The sequence below is a fragment of the Lotus japonicus genome, chromosome 2, assembly GCF_012489685.1.
Source record: "Lotus japonicus ecotype B-129 chromosome 2, LjGifu_v1.2".
NCBI classification, from domain to species: domain Eukaryota; kingdom Viridiplantae; phylum Streptophyta; class Magnoliopsida; order Fabales; family Fabaceae; genus Lotus; species Lotus japonicus.
This window is the reverse complement of record NC_080042.1, coordinates 14,764,603-14,781,481: the sequence shown is the minus strand read 5'-3', so window position 1 is coordinate 14,781,481 and position 16,879 is coordinate 14,764,603. Positions and strand designations below refer to the sequence as shown.

The following is a 16,879-nucleotide window of genomic DNA, read 5'->3' as shown; positions in this document are numbered from 1 at the left end:
AAAAAACTACCCGCTTTTGAAAACTACTTATGAAAACAGGTTGCATATCTATTTGAGACATGTTACAATTGTGACCTCTAAAAGATGGGGTGTTACAGGAAACCTCTAGGAATCTAGTCTAGAAATATTGTACTTCTGAATTAGTTATTATTAATTAAACATCTAGGAGTGTTAATCAAGTGTTAACAGTTATTTATTTAGAACGGAAATACTTGTTAGTACAATGAATTTCCGGATGAAAACCAAACCAAGAATGCGTGTTTTATGGTATCTTTTTTTTTTTCTGAGTTTCCAATTATGCATTGTTAAAAATTTCGGAACATTAATCTAAACCACACTTCTAACAAAGAATAAGGGCTCGTTTGACATGTCGTATTAGGCATGATAGTATAAGTTTATACAATACATTATGCACTTATTCATTGTTTGGTGCTGACATTTTATTGTATAGGCTTATACACCAATCATCTCTTATACATTAAAATGATTGATTATTTAATCCACCCTATAGATGATGTATAAGCCATGATAAGAGTGTGATGTATAAGCCACCACCAAAACCCTCCACCATCACCACCACACCACCCTCCACCATTTCTACCACCACTCTCCACCACCGCCCTCGCCACCACCACTGCTGCTGCCTCCGCCACCACCACTGTCGTTGTCATCATCGCTATCGCCACTGCCACCACTCACCACCACCATCACCATCACATTCCACCACCACCGCCTCCACCACCTCACTCTCCATCGCCGCCACTACTACATATCGCCATGACCCACCACCATTACTACCGCCACAACCACCTCCCTCCACCGCCTCCACCATCATTACTGCCACCGCCACCAACATCATCACCATCACTTCCAACACCACCACCGTCGCCAACACCACCACTACCACTACCACCACCACAACCCTCCACCATCGCCACCAGAACCTGCCTTCACCGTCGCTGCCACCACCCCACTACCATCATCACCATCACTTCCAACACAGTCGCAGCCGCCACCACCCTAACCACCACTCAGCATCACCGCTGCCACCTTACAGCCACCACCATAACCATCACCCTCCATCACCGCCACTGCCATCTTTACCGCCCTCTTACACCATCTACATTTTTATAATATATCATTATTCAATATTTCACGAAACATAGGTTTCTATTAATTTAAACAAGATGATAAGTTATACAGTGTATGACCAAACGCTATATAAGTATTAAAATTTTATCTAGCCTAATCCTATCAGGTCTTATACTATCAGGCCTTATACTATACATCATACCAAACGGACCCTAATTTGTTTAGGTCAGGACTAAGCAAAAGCATATGATAGAATAACAAGCCAAGCATAGGCCCTGGATTTATAGAACAAGTCACGCCTATTTAACCAAAGTGTGGTATGGCCTACTTCTATGCCTAGTGATCATGTGAACACACACATATATATATATGGACCTCAATGATGTATTTGGATGAGAAATTTTTTTTGTGAACATTCTTACAAAAATGAGATCTTCTCTTCCCAAGGTTTCAGAATTTTTCTCCAATGAACTTAAAACTAATTTTTAAAATGGATTTTAGAATCCCCAAAAATGATAGAAAGTACATAGATATAGAATTTGCATCTAAAATTTAGGACATTTACAGGAACATCCATCCATTTTGATACAGAAATGATTTTGTATGAACTTTTTTGAATGAGCTGAAATTCTAGGCATAAGATTAAATGGAGTAGAAAAGGCTCTAGGACTATAGCACTCTTCAACAAGAGGCTGGTTTTTGAACTAAATAATAAATATATACAGGAAGGTTACCCAAGAAACCTCTATTTAAAAATATCAGAGGCATCCTTTATTGGACTAATGATTATTGTGGATGTAGACAAACCTTTCTTTTGGTCAGAAATCATTAGGTCATCATCTTTCTTACTTCGTTTTTCTTCTCTCTTAGACTTACTTGAGGTTCCAAATATCTGAACTGCTAAGCTTCCACCTACAGAAACATTAAAAATAAACTTAAAATCCAATTAAATTAAATTGAAATAAAAAATCAAATATAAGCATGTCAGGAATATCCCTTAGTGGCCACCACACAACTTATAAAAAACTCTGGCTACGCCATCGATCAGTAGAACATTTTTTAAATCGATGACACAAAATTGTTGTGCCTTCTTTAGGCCACAAAGTTGTTGCAATAGCATTACCAAATCATATTAATCAACAGCTGACTCAGCATGTTTGGAAATATTTCTAACATTGATTCTACAGTTAAAATCAATTATGAGAAGCTTTTGTTAGTAGTTTCTAGGTGCCAGAATTAATTCTGATGAAAGAGAAATAGATCCAAATATACTATCACAGTTGGAGCGGATAAGCTTTATGAATGTGCGGGTGTTTTTTCAGAAAATGGTCATGCATGAATATAAGCAAACATTTTAACAAACATTTCACACTGTCACGAACTAACTATTCCAAAAGGTTAAGTTGGGTCCATTGGGTTTGAAATGTGAACAATGCACAGACTCACCAAATTTTCATTTGAAAATTTGAGAGGCAACAAGGATCAAAACTCTAGACCAATTGGTAATAAAGACTTTGATACCATGTCACGAACCAACTATCCCAAAAACTTAAGATGTTGGGGAAATGATAATTGATAATGAATGGTTTTATACTATATTTGACAGTACAAAAACGACCATGGTCACATCAAATGTGCAGCGCTAATGATCAGTTAGGAAAAGATACAAAAACAATAGTTGTGTTGGTGGCCACAATATTGCAGCGCTATAATTCTCATTCAAAATTCATAATGTTCTTCAGAAATATTGGTCTTCTTGACATAAACTATTGAGCACTTAGGGGGGTTGAGGTGCTTGATGATGGTACACATATGAGAATATACAAAAAGAGTTGAATGTGTGAAGTGTAATTAAGTGAGCATATTGCCGAGCACATTTCATATGATTAAAGATTAGTTGGATTTAGTTTGTTACATTTATAAATTAACTTTTTCACTCTTAGGATTACATCTCAGTATGTCAAATTCACTGAAATATCTGGTCAGTTTGGTCACCAGAGGATTAGACGATCAGGAGAGAAAATATAATATAACTAGCAGTGTTGTTAATGGCGGAAAGCCAAAACCAGGTCATACTTGACAACACTGATGGCAGATGCGGCTTGCTGGAATTCACCATGATATTCCACTGTGGCGTCGCCATGGCCTGATATTTGACAAAACTGATAACTAGCATATAAAATTTATATATTACCTAGCACAAGGGAAGCACCAATCCATCCTGTGGGACCCCACCTTTCACCAAGAAGAAACCATGCAAAACCAGCACCCCAAACTGGTTCCATACCATAAATTATAGCTGTTTCTGTGGCTGATACATCACACATTGCCGACATCTGCAGTCATCCATACCAATATCAATCAATATAATTTTATTACTTCCAGTACCTTCTCCTCACTCTATACCAAGTCTAACCCTATAACATCAACAATAATTTTACCTCTATCCACAAGCAAAAACCAGTTGAGAATATCCCTGTATAAATTGCAGGTATCCACGGAAAGCCTACCATCCAATCCCTAAGCATTGACCATGTCCAAAATGATGGTAAGGGATGTTGAGCCCCATCAGTGGAACTTCCAATAAGACACCATATGGCAGAAAACAAAGCAACCATGCAAATCTGAAATTATCAATAAAATTAAATAATGTAAAAGGAAGACAGCAAGGCACTTAATTTGATAGACAGAAATATATGTTGATGCAAGGACAAGAAACTGACCTCATATCCTAGGAGGGGCAGATACCTCTCTTTACTTATGCTTCTTGATGTATGTTCAGTTCTCAACATATGAATGCCAAAAAACACTGCGCTTAAAATGTTCAAAAGATCTCCAACCTGAATTCAGCACAATATTTAAAGAAGTTATAGGAAGCACAAAAGGGACTATCAGAACAAGGCATTAAGCATTCAAGTACCTTCAAATGTAGTCCTCCATCAAATACATAATGATAGGTTTTGAATTAACAGAGAAATTTAGAAGGGAAAGTGGAAAACAACTAATAGAAGAAACAATTACAAAAAGAAAATTGCTACACTTCCCAGATTATTCCCCAATATATCCATGTTTCCCCTCTCCTTTCTACTTTATACATGAATCAGAGGCCCATAATTTATAGGCTCATTATGTTATCAACCCTACTATAAAACAGAAGATAAGATGGGGGAAACCATAATGATCAAAATAAAACTTACACTTGGGGACGACCCACTGGTTTCCAGCATTCCGACTCCAACAATGGACATGAGAGCACCAAACCAGGTTATAGCTGGAACCACTGCTCCTAACATGCCATCAAGTAATGGAACCACAATTACCTGTTATTTCACCAAGATGTTTAAGATTGTACATTTTTCATAATGTAAAAACCACTCACATAATGTAAAAAATTCAATTATCTTACAGTGAACATAGATATAAATGATGCACGACCAGCATCGGAGGTTTGCAGTCCAAGTGCCTGCATGAGGTATCCCAGACTGACCCAGAAACCCAACTCTATGCCTGCATTTCTAGTACTAGAATCTTTCCATCCTCGCAATAAAGATGGAATGAAGGGAATGGCAGCAAGACTGAAGCGCACAAATGTGAAAGCTGCTGGATCCATAATTGCCTGAACCTCTTTGACAACTGGAATGTTACTAGCTAGACATAAATTGAAAAGGAAATAGTAAGATTGTGAAATATACTAGGGCACAATGATCACTGGAAAAGCTTCCGTAAGTTTCTTTACAAAAATTATATATAATTAACAATTTTACAAAAGCAAGAAATATAATAGCAAACATACAGATCTGCACAAAAGCACTCAAACACAAACACAAATTTAATTTGTCGATATTTGATAAAATAGCAAAAGCTTATGCCCTTGGCTACAAGGAACAATAAGTGCATCAAAACCAGTTACAGTAAGTGCACCAAAACTTGTAAATTGTAATGAGTGCATTAAAACTCTTATAACCAAGAATAATAAGTGCATCAAATCATTATAATACACCAAAACTTCTACAAGAATTAATAAGTGCAACCTGTTTCTTAGCTTAGCATTTTCTTGTTTTATCTAAAGTTATAGTCGATATTTTCATAATTTTCTAGTTTTATTCATAAAACTCCATATAGAATGACTAAACCACATATTATTTAAAAAGTATTAAAGTTCAAGCCTCAAAGAAAAGATAGTGCACAGGGATCGTTACCAATTGTGAGTAGAAGCTCTTTCAAATGAAAATACGGCGAGGTCCGCAACTGGATGGAAATCTAAGACGGGGTAATGTCTTTTGGTAATTAATTTGATATCATAGAAGAGTAAGAAGTAGAGCATGGTAGCAAAATCCAATGCAGAGGTAGAATACCATAGCATGGCTCAAACTACTTATGAACTCATGCAAGTAAAACAAGTGTTGGGTGCGAATGGATTTGATAACCCCTTATGAGATTTTGGTGCCATAACTAGACTATCGCACACATTTCATCAAATCCAGTTTTTTCATGAGAGCAAAGCCGTGTCATCTAGACGAAGAGTAAATTTAACAAAACCATATATCTGCCTTCCATCTTAGGACAGATGACCAACTTGCAGAATCATTTACATTTATAACTACCTAGGCAGGATTTATATCTATGCTCTCGCTTGAGGGAGAATGTTAAGAGTTACTTCTAGAGTTAAGTGGACCAGCCTCTGTTAGTTAGGCCTTTCTAGTCAAAGAATCTGCTACTTAGCTCTCTAATTGTAGTAGCATAGATAAGACCAAATAAAAGTACACTTGCTACAATGTCCCTGATATCAGTGTTTTAAATTGCAGTCCGCAACACAGCCTTGAATGCAATCCAAACTTGTCTTCACTCTTCCGCACTTGAACACCTTGTAAGTTGTAACATAATCGCAATCATAACCGCAGTTTAAACCCCTTAATCTAGACATCATTCATCAGCAGTTAGTGCTGGGCCAAATTAAAGGAGATGATTTAAAATTGGAGGATAAAACTCCACATTGAGCTAAATAGCAAATGTGAGTTAGACACCACATATTTCACCCAAAACCTTAAAGCATTAGGTGTATAAGTCTCTCACTTGTAAACCACCCAAAGTTATCCTTATCTTCCAATGTGGGACTTACTCACACTTGATACACAAAAGTTACAAAGACCAAAAATATTACAACATTAATCAAAAAGAAAGCTCACAGCCTCACACATTCACTTTACAGAGACCCAACATTTTCAACATTTTCACTTTACAAATGAGCAAAACAAAGAACAAGAGAGCAAGAAAGGAAGCTAAGTTATAAAGTTAAGTTATGTTACCGTAAACAAAAGTGATGACATTGAGCAGAATGATGCTTCTGACTTTCTTCCGCAACAAATACCGCTTCCCGGATCCGAACACGGACTTCAAACTCCGGGTCGGGTTTCGACTCAAACGGGTCTCGGAGGCGGTGGTGGTGGGACCTGGATCGTCGTTGTCTAGAATAACGTGCTTGCTCAATCTGCGACCAGAAGTGGATGTGATTGGCGAAGAAGAAGAGTGGTCTTCTAAAGAACAAGAGATGAAACGACAACGTTTTGTGTACGAGAAAGAAGAGGAGGAAGAGTTTCTGGGTGGGTCGAGGTAGATGGGTCTGGTCGAGGTGCAGAACCGACTGTGCGCTTGGGAAGCCATGGTTGGAGAGTTAAAAGATGTTATGACTTCTGAGATAAGTGAAGATTTGCAAAGATCATAACAGAACAGAGTTATTATAACACGTTTTTTTTTTTTTTTGATTAATATAACACGTTTTTTATTATTATGTATTGTAGGACATCATTATCTTATTCTTACACATCATTTTCAATGAACTTAGATTATTTTTCGCATATACAATAAGGCAGAGAAAATAAAGATAAGAACAAGAAGAAGAAATGAAATAAATTAATAGATAACATCTATAATTGGTTTTTTGTTGGGAGGGTCAAATTCAGTTTGTGTCCCATCTAAAGTTGTGTCATTGTAAAAATAATGTGTTTATTCATAAAATAACTTAAAAATCTTTTGTAGAACCCCTTTGTTAGCGGTGGATAATAAGTGAGTGTGTAACAAAAGTAGAGAAAAGAGAAATGACACATGCAATTTATATTGGTTCATTTGAACTCGGGCAACGTTCCGTCCTTAGCCTTTAATTAAGATTTTCACTCTTATGAGTCAGGTATTAATAACTTCTTATTTACAAGTATTCTTAAATGATTTCTCATTTTTCAAATGTTTTCGTGATATCTTCCTCACCAAGTTTTATCAATAACATCTCCTAAACAAGTATTCTCTAAAGGATTTCTCCTTATACACTCCTTTTCAAAAAAATAATGTTTTTCTCTACTCAAATTCCCCTTAAGTGGCTCTTTTTTTTTTTGATAGGCAATGATATATATATATATATATATATATATATATATATTGAATGAAGTACAAGGGTACTTCAACCCAATACAAGGAAAAGGAAAAATAATTACAATAGCATAAGAACCTAATGTTAAAAAATGGAAACCCACCCCCACCCCCACCTTAAGTGGCTCTTTAGTATTTTGAATGAGATTTAACTCTTAGGAAAAATACATAGAAGCTTATATAGAGAAGAGTATTCGACTTTGAAGCTTATGGGTGTTTTTTGCTTTTCGTTGGAGAGAAAGTTGCTCAACTTAGATTAAAAAAGATTGTTAAGTTGAATTTTCTCCAAGTGTTCCTTTAATAGTTCTCCTTAGACGATGACATACTTGAGCGAAGAATGAGAGAGTTGCTCCAATGGATACTTTCTATACATGCACCAACTGATAGAATTTTATTCTAATTTGGGCTTATATTGATTGATGAGTTTTGTATTTGATTAAAATGAGTTGAATGTTACCTGATATATTTGTCCTTGTGAGCCCATGTGTTAATGTGATCCTTGTGGGTTATTTCGGGAATCGCCATGTGGATATAAGTTTATTGGGTTGAGCCCAATTGACAAGTGTGCGTAAGCTTTTGTGTAGGGCCCAATGGGTCTAATATCCATGATGGATGGACATTAGGTTTTCCATGTTTTATTAATAGAGGGCCGGATCCCCACTTGACGTTCTTTAACGGCTTGTGCTCCATCGAACGGGTCAGTTTGCAAGAGACGAGAGATTAAGTGGAAGATCTTGTTCTGGCGCATACTTGTGTGCCGACTTCCGCGAATTAAAAGGGTCTTCAAGAGGTACGCGATTTAAATTCTATTATAGTTTTACTAGATTTCATAGTGTTCTAATTCCTAGTATAGATCCAATTATTATGTAATTCTTACATGTGGTATCAGAGCAGGTTATACTAGGATTAGGACCTAGAATTTCTGGATGAATTGAAATTATGGAATTAGAAATTAGAAATCTATTTCCACGGATTAGAATAGATTTTCGTTGATCAATTGAAAATTTGTAAAATAATCCCATATAAAAACCTCTAGTGGGTATTTGTAAATTGTGATACTCTTGTATTTGTCCGTGTGTCGATGGAAATATGATCGTGATGAATATTTTACCTGGGTGCCGTTTTTTTTTTTTTCAAGAGACTATATGCCTCTCTTTTCTAATTACGGGTGATAATTGAATTTATGGTGAAGTCGATCCTGTTTAAAAGGATTTTCAAGAGAGTGGTGTATTGAATCCATATTGTTTGGACTGTTTGCGGTGTGGCTTTAAGTGGTATAATGAATCCATATTCTTGTGAATTATTTTCTCCTCTTTTCTGAACTGCGACCGGTGAGGAGATTGGAATTTTTTTTTATATTAAAAAGTAAAAAAAAAAAAAAAAAAAAAAAAAGAGAAGGGAGAAGAAAGTCTGAGATTTGTTGGATTTATTAATCCAGCGTCACCCTTAGGATTCGATGGGCTTAACATCCCACCCCATGGCGCTTAACATCGCAGCCCCTTGAGGACTCTGTGCTATAAGGAAATAAAGTTGCGCCCTCACTAACAGCAATTGCTTTTGGCGTAGTGGTAAGCGCTTGATCCAATAAGTGGTATCAGAGCAAGGTCATGGGTTCGAATCCCCCGGCTAACACTGGGGGGGGAGATTGTTGGATTTATTAATCCAGCGTCACCCTTAGGATTCGATGGGCTTAACATCCCACCCCATGGCGCTTAACATCGCAGCCCCTTGAGGACTCTGTGCTATAAGGAAATAAAGTTGCGCCCTCACTAACAGCAATTGCTTTTGGCGTAGTGGTAAGCGCTTGATCCAATAAGATTGATATTTGGTTTTCATTTACCATGATTTTGTAGTGTTATTTAAATTAATGTTGGATATAGTTTGTTCTATATTGCATATCTGTTTTATCTGTTTGGTTTCAAAAGCTTCAGTTTTTTTTTTCTTTTTTTAATGAAAGAACAAAGAAAAACTAAAAACGAAGAAGGACCTGTGGGCTGTGGCTGTTTATGTTATTGATGATCTTGGTCCTTATGAAACTAATGGTATACTAATTCACATGATTTATTTTCTTGAACCTTTTACCTAAACTCTTGATATGTGAGCGATAATAGAACTCTGGATTCTTTCAGTAAAACAGATTTATATATATATATATATATATATATATATATATTTTGGGAAATTTTGGAGCTGAATGAAAAAAAAATTGGGCAATTATATACTCTGTTGGAGTTTCACTAATCTAATAAATGTCCCACCACAGTGTGCCATTTAAAAATTAGTGGGGTTACTTGTTTTTTTTTTATATGATTGGGATATGATGTCATTTGAATTAAATTGTGTTTTACCTCGCTCACAGGGAACTAACTCATAATTCATTTGTGGTGACGTGTTATTTTGTGGGATGAACATGACAGTAAAATTCCCACCCACAGGTGTTGGATTTTTGTAACTGTTGATTTTGTATAATATATTCTCCACCCACAGGGGAGTTTATATTATGTGTTATCCCTATTGAATTTGGGTAATTGTTGTTACCTGTAATTTAGCTCATGTTAATAATTTGCTTGGTAATTTTTTTTTTTAGCTCTGTTTTTTTTCCATGAATAACTCTGTGAATTATATGGAGTAATTAACAAGAAATAATTATAAGAGGTGGAATAATGATTTTGAGTTGACCCTCAATTTGTTAGATATTGACATGGTAATTAGTGAAACTGAGCCTGTTCTAATCCCTGAAAGTACTGCTAAACAAAAGACTTATCATCAGGAGTGGTTGATGTATCTTCACGTAATTGTAAACTGTTGTTTGATATTTTAGTGAAGGACATGTTTATATTGTTTAATATCCTTCCAAAGGGAATGAGAATTAAATTGTTTGTTTTGACAATGTTATGAGCTAGTTGTTTTTTCATAAAAGATGGTATTAAATAATGTACTATGTTGATGTATAATGTGGATAGGAATAAAAGTGATGCATGATTACTTGTTTTAAAGACATAGAAGATACATTTCTTTTGCGACTGTGTTCCAGTCGAGGGAGAGAATTTTAACTTGGTCATAAAATTTTATTATTTTGACATGCAACAGAATGTGAAATATATTACTATATTTATACCATGTCTTACATTTTATGGTATATGGTTGCATGTTTTGTTATAAGTTTTATGACAAGGGTGTGATGTTAATAGAGATTAACTGAATGTTTGCTTATATGTTTCTTGGGAAACATGATTTTAGGAAAATATGTATGAAGTTGAGAATGACTGTAATTTCATCTTTGTTTTTTTTAAAGTGCTTTTAATGGATATGAATGATCGTCACCACAGTGACTAGTTCTTGATGTTAATGGAAGGTACTTGTCGTTTTAACTTGAAGATGATGATGTTACTTGAATCAAATAGTGCATTAGGCTACTCATAAGAAGTTTATTGCATGAGTTCTTTTGAGTAACATGAAATTTTATTTTGGGATTCTGTGGCAGTGAAAATTATCTGCCCACAGGAGTTGAATTTTCTGAAACTGTTGTATGTGGTAGATTTTCTACGCACATGAGAACTTATGTTCAAAACTCATTGAATCTCTATTGCCGAGACAGTGAAAATTTCATCCACAGGTATCAAATTTTCTGAAACTGTTGTATATGGTATATGCTCCTCCACAGAGGAGTTTATATTCATATGGTTTAAAATCCTTTGACTAAATAAATATTGCCCATTTGATAAGTTTGATCGTGTGTTTACTCTCAATTTCATATCATAATCTTTCTTGATAAATGACCAGATAAGATGTTTTAAAAGTTGAATTATAAATCTTCAAAATGGTAGATACCTATAAAGTGATGATCTTTTGTCATGATGGATATGAACTTTTATCCATGAGAATATGCTTAAGTTTAAACTTAAGTGGATTTTCTTCTTTACAAGAAAATGTTAATTGGCTTGAAAAGTGGGAGCTATAATATGCTTTATACATTTTACTCATAATAGGTTTTACATGCATATGTTTGAAGTTTATAGAGAATATGAGTCATGCAAGAAATTTGACAACATGAATACAAAGAGAAGCCAATTGTTTTGGTTCCAGAGTGAGAGATGTGCAAAACACTCTCTTCTTAAGAAAGTGTGATAGTTTAGTGATATTGTTAATTTATCACTTATATAAACCTATGAAGTTTATGATTTCTTGATATGATGGGTTAGTGGGAGTTGATTAGAAATTGAGATTAAATCTATCTGTAATTGTAACTCTCATGAATATCATGATTTTGTTGTTATATGCACAAGGTTAAAAATTATGATGTTAAAATGATAATACCTTGGTATGATTATAATATCTGGAGATGGCTATGTTTTCCTTGTAACATTGATCTTTCACTAAAAGACGATTTGTTCATTTTAAGGAATGATGTTTCGTTAAGAAACATGTTTATTGTCTCCTTGGGGGAGATGACGATGTTTTCTTGGGAAAACATTGGTCTTTAACCATAAGATGTTTTGTTCCTTTTAAGGAACGATGTTTAATATAAAACATGTTTACAGTCTCCTTGGGGGAGATGTTGATGTTTCATGTGAAATGTGAAACATGTTTATTTTCTCCTTGGGGAGATGTTGATGTTTTCTTGGTGGAAAATATTTGATCTTTCATTTGAAAGATGTTGGTTTCCTATATGGAAGTTTCATGAGAAACTTGTTTGTAATCTCTTGGCGAGATTGATTGTGTATTCTTGGGAAGACACAATGTGGATCTATACACGATAGCATGAAAATGATGATCACATACTATGCTATGTTGTGTACCTACATTGCACACTTGTTTTATGATCATGTTAATGAGATTGTTGGTTATGTAGTTATAGGTGAACTAAACTTGGAATAGTTTATCTTTGCTTATGGCTCTTAGCTAATAATTTTGTTGGCTGTGATGGTCATGTATTTTATGGTGATTATATCAGGTTGTTTATGTGGCCACAGTTATTCAACTCAAGAGTCGTTTTTTAAAATTGAATTTGAAAAATAAATAAAACTCAATCAATATCACCCAAGTGGGAGAATGTTAGAATTTTATTCTAATTTGGGCTTATATTGATTGATGAGTTTTGTATTTGATTAAAATGAGTTGAATGTTACCTGATATATTTGTCCTTGTGAGCCCATGTGTTAATGTGATCCTTGTGGGTTATTTCGGGAATCGCCATGTGGATATAAGTTTATTGGGTTGAGCCCAATTGACAAGTGTGCGTAAGCTTTTGTGTAGGGCCTAATATCCATGATGGATGGACATTAGGTTTTCCATGTTTTATTAATAGAGGGTAGGATCCCCACTTGACTCTGACGTTCTTTAACGGCTTGTGCTCCATCGAACGGGTCAGTTTGCAAAAGACGAGAGATCAAGTGGAAGATCTTGTTCTGTCGCATACTTGTGTGCCGGCTTCCGCGAATTAAAAGGGTCTTCAAGAGATACGCGATTTAAATTCTATTATAGTTTTACTAGATTTCATAGTGTTCTAATTCCTAGTATAGATCCAATTATTATGTAATTCTTACACCAACGTCTCCCTATTGTGCATTAAATGAACTTCCTGTGTGTAGAGGGAATAAGTTTATTAGTTTAAGGTCATGGACACAAGAGTCGCTCCCACATGAGATTATGCAGGTTATAGACCTGAATCTGCTGGAGGGAGAAGAGCAACTTAGTTCTGCCAAGGAAGCAGCTTTATCAAATATCATGGTGTTGGCATTGAATTGCTCCGCAGATTCCCTTGATGAGAGAATGAGTATGGATGAAGTCTTACATCGCTTGATCAAAATCAGAGCCATATTTTTGCAAGGAAGAAACTTAAGATGAAAAAACGATAAACTACTAACAATTGTTAGTAGTTTTAGATGGAAATACGGTATATGTTCAACTCATGTTTTCCGGTTTCCTCCACTCACGTACAAACACGAAAATTCTCTCTCACTTAGTTAACTACATTTGGGTAATAAGATTTGCTGAAGTGAATAATGATCAGCAACGCTCATGTGTGTTTGTTAGTGTTGTACATTTTTTATTGTATTAAATGGTGCATGGTTCCATTCCTCCTTTTGAAATTCTTTTGTAAATTTTGTCAATTTAATCAATTACTTTATTCCTCCCCTCTCTTTCACTATCTCTAGAACCATATTGTAACATTTCGACTTTCAGAGAGTTAATGCAGCGACACATCTTAAATGAATATCCAACATGTCTAAAAATGCAATTATAATTTTTTTGAAATATAAATAGTCATCTGCCACTTTCAAAACATGACATGCATAGATATTTATATACAACATATCTCAACCCGAACATGTATACATAATGCGCCGAAAGGCGAGTTCCAAATAGTTAATTTTCCAAAGTAGTTTAACTCTTCGAATTACATAAGTTTTCAACGAATAGTTAGTTAAAAATAGTCTTGCAGACCCCTACGTCGACTATTCTTGTGATTCCCAAAAGAGGAGAACCACGCAAAAAGCCACGAACTCATCTCCATCAGTCCTCATGAACCGGGTCCTGCTCTCCAGCATCTGGCGGTTTGCCGACCGTCCAAACACAAACAGAACAGACATGACATGCAAGGGTCAACTTCCAAACAAATGATATAATATATAATAACATGTTACATATACAATAAGAGCATTAATAAATGAGACCAGTCACACATACGGATAAGAGCATGTGACATAACAAAAAAATTGTTATCGTACCACAACCTCAAACACCACAACAACATTATAAGTTAGTCTCACGTATGCTCAAAAGATTATCCGGTTAAATGTTTTACGCCTCACCAACTGGCGACAGGTACCAGAGATAGCAAGTGGTGCGAACCATCAATCGACACCTCATAATCAGTTCGAACCACCTATCGGTTGTTATGTTTGCATATCCTGGAAACACTATTGCGCTCCAAAGGCTCAGACCTGATCAAATATCAAGACCTAGGTGAAACCGTGTCACGACCCGAAATCCTTAATCGTGACCGGCGCACAGACTAACCCTAGTCTGGCAAGCCTGATTCTCACAAAAATCATTTTCCACACTATTATCTAAAGTTACATATGTTTCTCTATATTTATAAAAATAAATATACAAGATCTCATCTGTTGACAAAACCTGTCAAATAATGATCTCCATTTTCTTGCTTCCATTAAAAGGAAATTTCCACTTTTAGCACTCAAGTGCAACTTTTACAATAAAACAGTAAATAACAATCCCAAATCTAAATCCTCCTAAGACTCCCTATAGCGGCAAATAACTAGAATCAAATACAAGAGAAAGACACTAATCGAGCCACCAACCAAAGGAGGCCTACCAATAAGATAAATTGAACGATCTGAATCTGACATCAGCTTACTACTTAGTTGCTTGTGAATCTGTGAAGGGAAAATAATGAATGGGGTAAGTCACAAAGACTTAGTAAGGATTTAATAACCACCATGAACAGGAAAATGGAAACATATGAAGCACGGGTTTTTCACTATCAGTTCAGAGTGGATAATATATATATAATATTAATAAAATTAATAAGAACCATTTCAAGTAAGAGGTGATCAAACTGCCAAGTTTATAAATAAGTGTTTCAATGAAACTGAATAAAAATCATGTCAATCATATGAAAGCATTTCAAAATCAGAAATATAATTTAATAGGGTCACACATGTAGAACCGTGAGGCGGCTCCATCTCGTTAATAACCCTCTCCTCCTAAGGGATGACCTCTCCGATAGGGGCGGCTCCATCTAACGGATAGCCCTTTCCTCTCTCATATCACATGTCACATTGTATCATATCATCGGGGAAAGCTACATCTCGTTGATAGCTCTCTCCGTGCACTAGCGGCTCCATCTAACGGATAGCTCTCTCCTCCCGGAATCAAACTAGCTAGGTGCACCTAGGTCGTTACCCCCGTTAACGGCTACGGGGTTCTATCAAGGATCCCCCAAACGGTTTTCTCAAACCAGTTCAAGTCTCGTCAACAGTCTCAAAATCCTTTCCAAGTTCACATGTCAGTTCAGAAACAGACTCAAATCAACTTCAAAAATCAGCTTTCATAGAATTCATGAACTGTGGAACATGTTTCCCCAATTTAGATAAATAGGAAATATAATAGAATAATCAAATCGTTAGTTATATAATTATAAAAATAAGCCACAGTGATTGGAAAATCACTGACAGCTATGACGAATCAATTGGAACGTCCTCAACTGTTCCGCGACACACAACGAACCTCCGCCCGGAAAGTCTGAACACCAATAACATATTCCAACCCTTCAGCAATAATTATCTTATGTCGTACTACCTGTGAGCAACTACGAAATCCCTAATTATGTACCCAAAGCCCTCAAATAATTCTACCTAATTCTAATAAACATTACAATACCATTCTATAAAATAGGTTGTAGGAATACCTCAATAACCAAATAAGTAGTTTTGTAAGAGTGGGTACTCCTGTTCTTCCTCGTAGAAAAACTCCTAAATCCCAAAATTATTCCAGAAGCCTTTATATTGGACTACCAAAATTCTGCTTCATAGGTGTAGTGGGAATGCAATCTTCATAATAGTATTTGGTGTGGGTTTTTATTTAGTGTATACTAGAGAAGAAAAGGAAGAAATAGTGAAGAGGATGAAGGTCACGCACATGAAGGCAATTCCGAGAGAAAAGAAAGAAAGGATACATGTCTGCGTTTGTTTTTGGAATTGGTAATGTTAATTGGGGTGTGGGGCTGCAACGTGGGTTAGTGTAAGTTAGGTTTAGTGAATCCTCTTTTTTTTTCCTTTCTTTTATCAGCATTATTTTTTAAAAAAAACTCATCCCATTTAACATTTAGACGTTGCGTTTCAAACCGGTTCGAGGGACTATCGACCGCTCCACCCTAAGGAAAATGTATGCAAGAATTCATCAAAGTTAGTCAAATAACGGATCATCCTCCTATGATACATCTTTAACTGCAATCTCAGTCTCTAGTCGTGCCCTAAGGCAATATGATTTCAGGTTACTTCCACGAGTTACGAGTGTCATTCGAACTTTTGTGACCCACTTGTCACTACGGTCCATCCCGCCTGATGTCTGTAACTCAGCAACAAGGAGCGTCTTACGCGTCAGCAAGTTCTCTATCATTCACCGAAACGAGGCCTACCCACGTTCATAGTTCGCTAATCACTTAACTCCCTCTATTAAGCCTACTAGGTGATAAACTCTCAAACCGAAATCCATTTTACTAATGTCAAGTATTCACATCACCTATGACCCCACACCGATCAAAAGAATACTTAGGATCCCCCTAACCTCGAATATCTTTACTTGACTCATATTTTCCGGGACGGTCATACAAATCAACCAG

The 16,879-nt window shown here is 35.8% G+C and overlaps 1 protein-coding gene across 2 annotated transcripts; it reads right to left on the bottom strand.

Moving 5' to 3' along the window:
- Positions 1–302: 302 nt before the first annotated feature.
- On the bottom strand, positions 303–6,809 carry LOC130737651 (uncharacterized). Of its 2 annotated transcripts, XM_057589467.1 has the most exons (8): positions 6,399–6,809; positions 4,499–4,740; positions 4,290–4,412; positions 3,816–3,932; positions 3,534–3,716; positions 3,287–3,428; positions 1,900–2,004; positions 303–1,120 (listed from the first exon to the last, which is right to left on the bottom strand). In XM_057589467.1, the coding sequence occupies exons 1-8, from the start codon at positions 6,751–6,753 to the stop codon at positions 1,101–1,103; spliced, it is 1,287 nt and encodes a 428-aa protein (XP_057445450.1). In that variant the 5' UTR covers positions 6,754–6,809; the 3' UTR covers positions 303–1,100. The 2 variants fall into 2 exon arrangements, with proteins under 2 accessions (XP_057445450.1, XP_057445449.1); XM_057589466.1 differs by lacking the exon at positions 303–1,120 and having other exon boundaries at positions 1,186–2,004.
- Between the last annotated feature and the right edge of the window lie 10,070 nt (positions 6,810–16,879).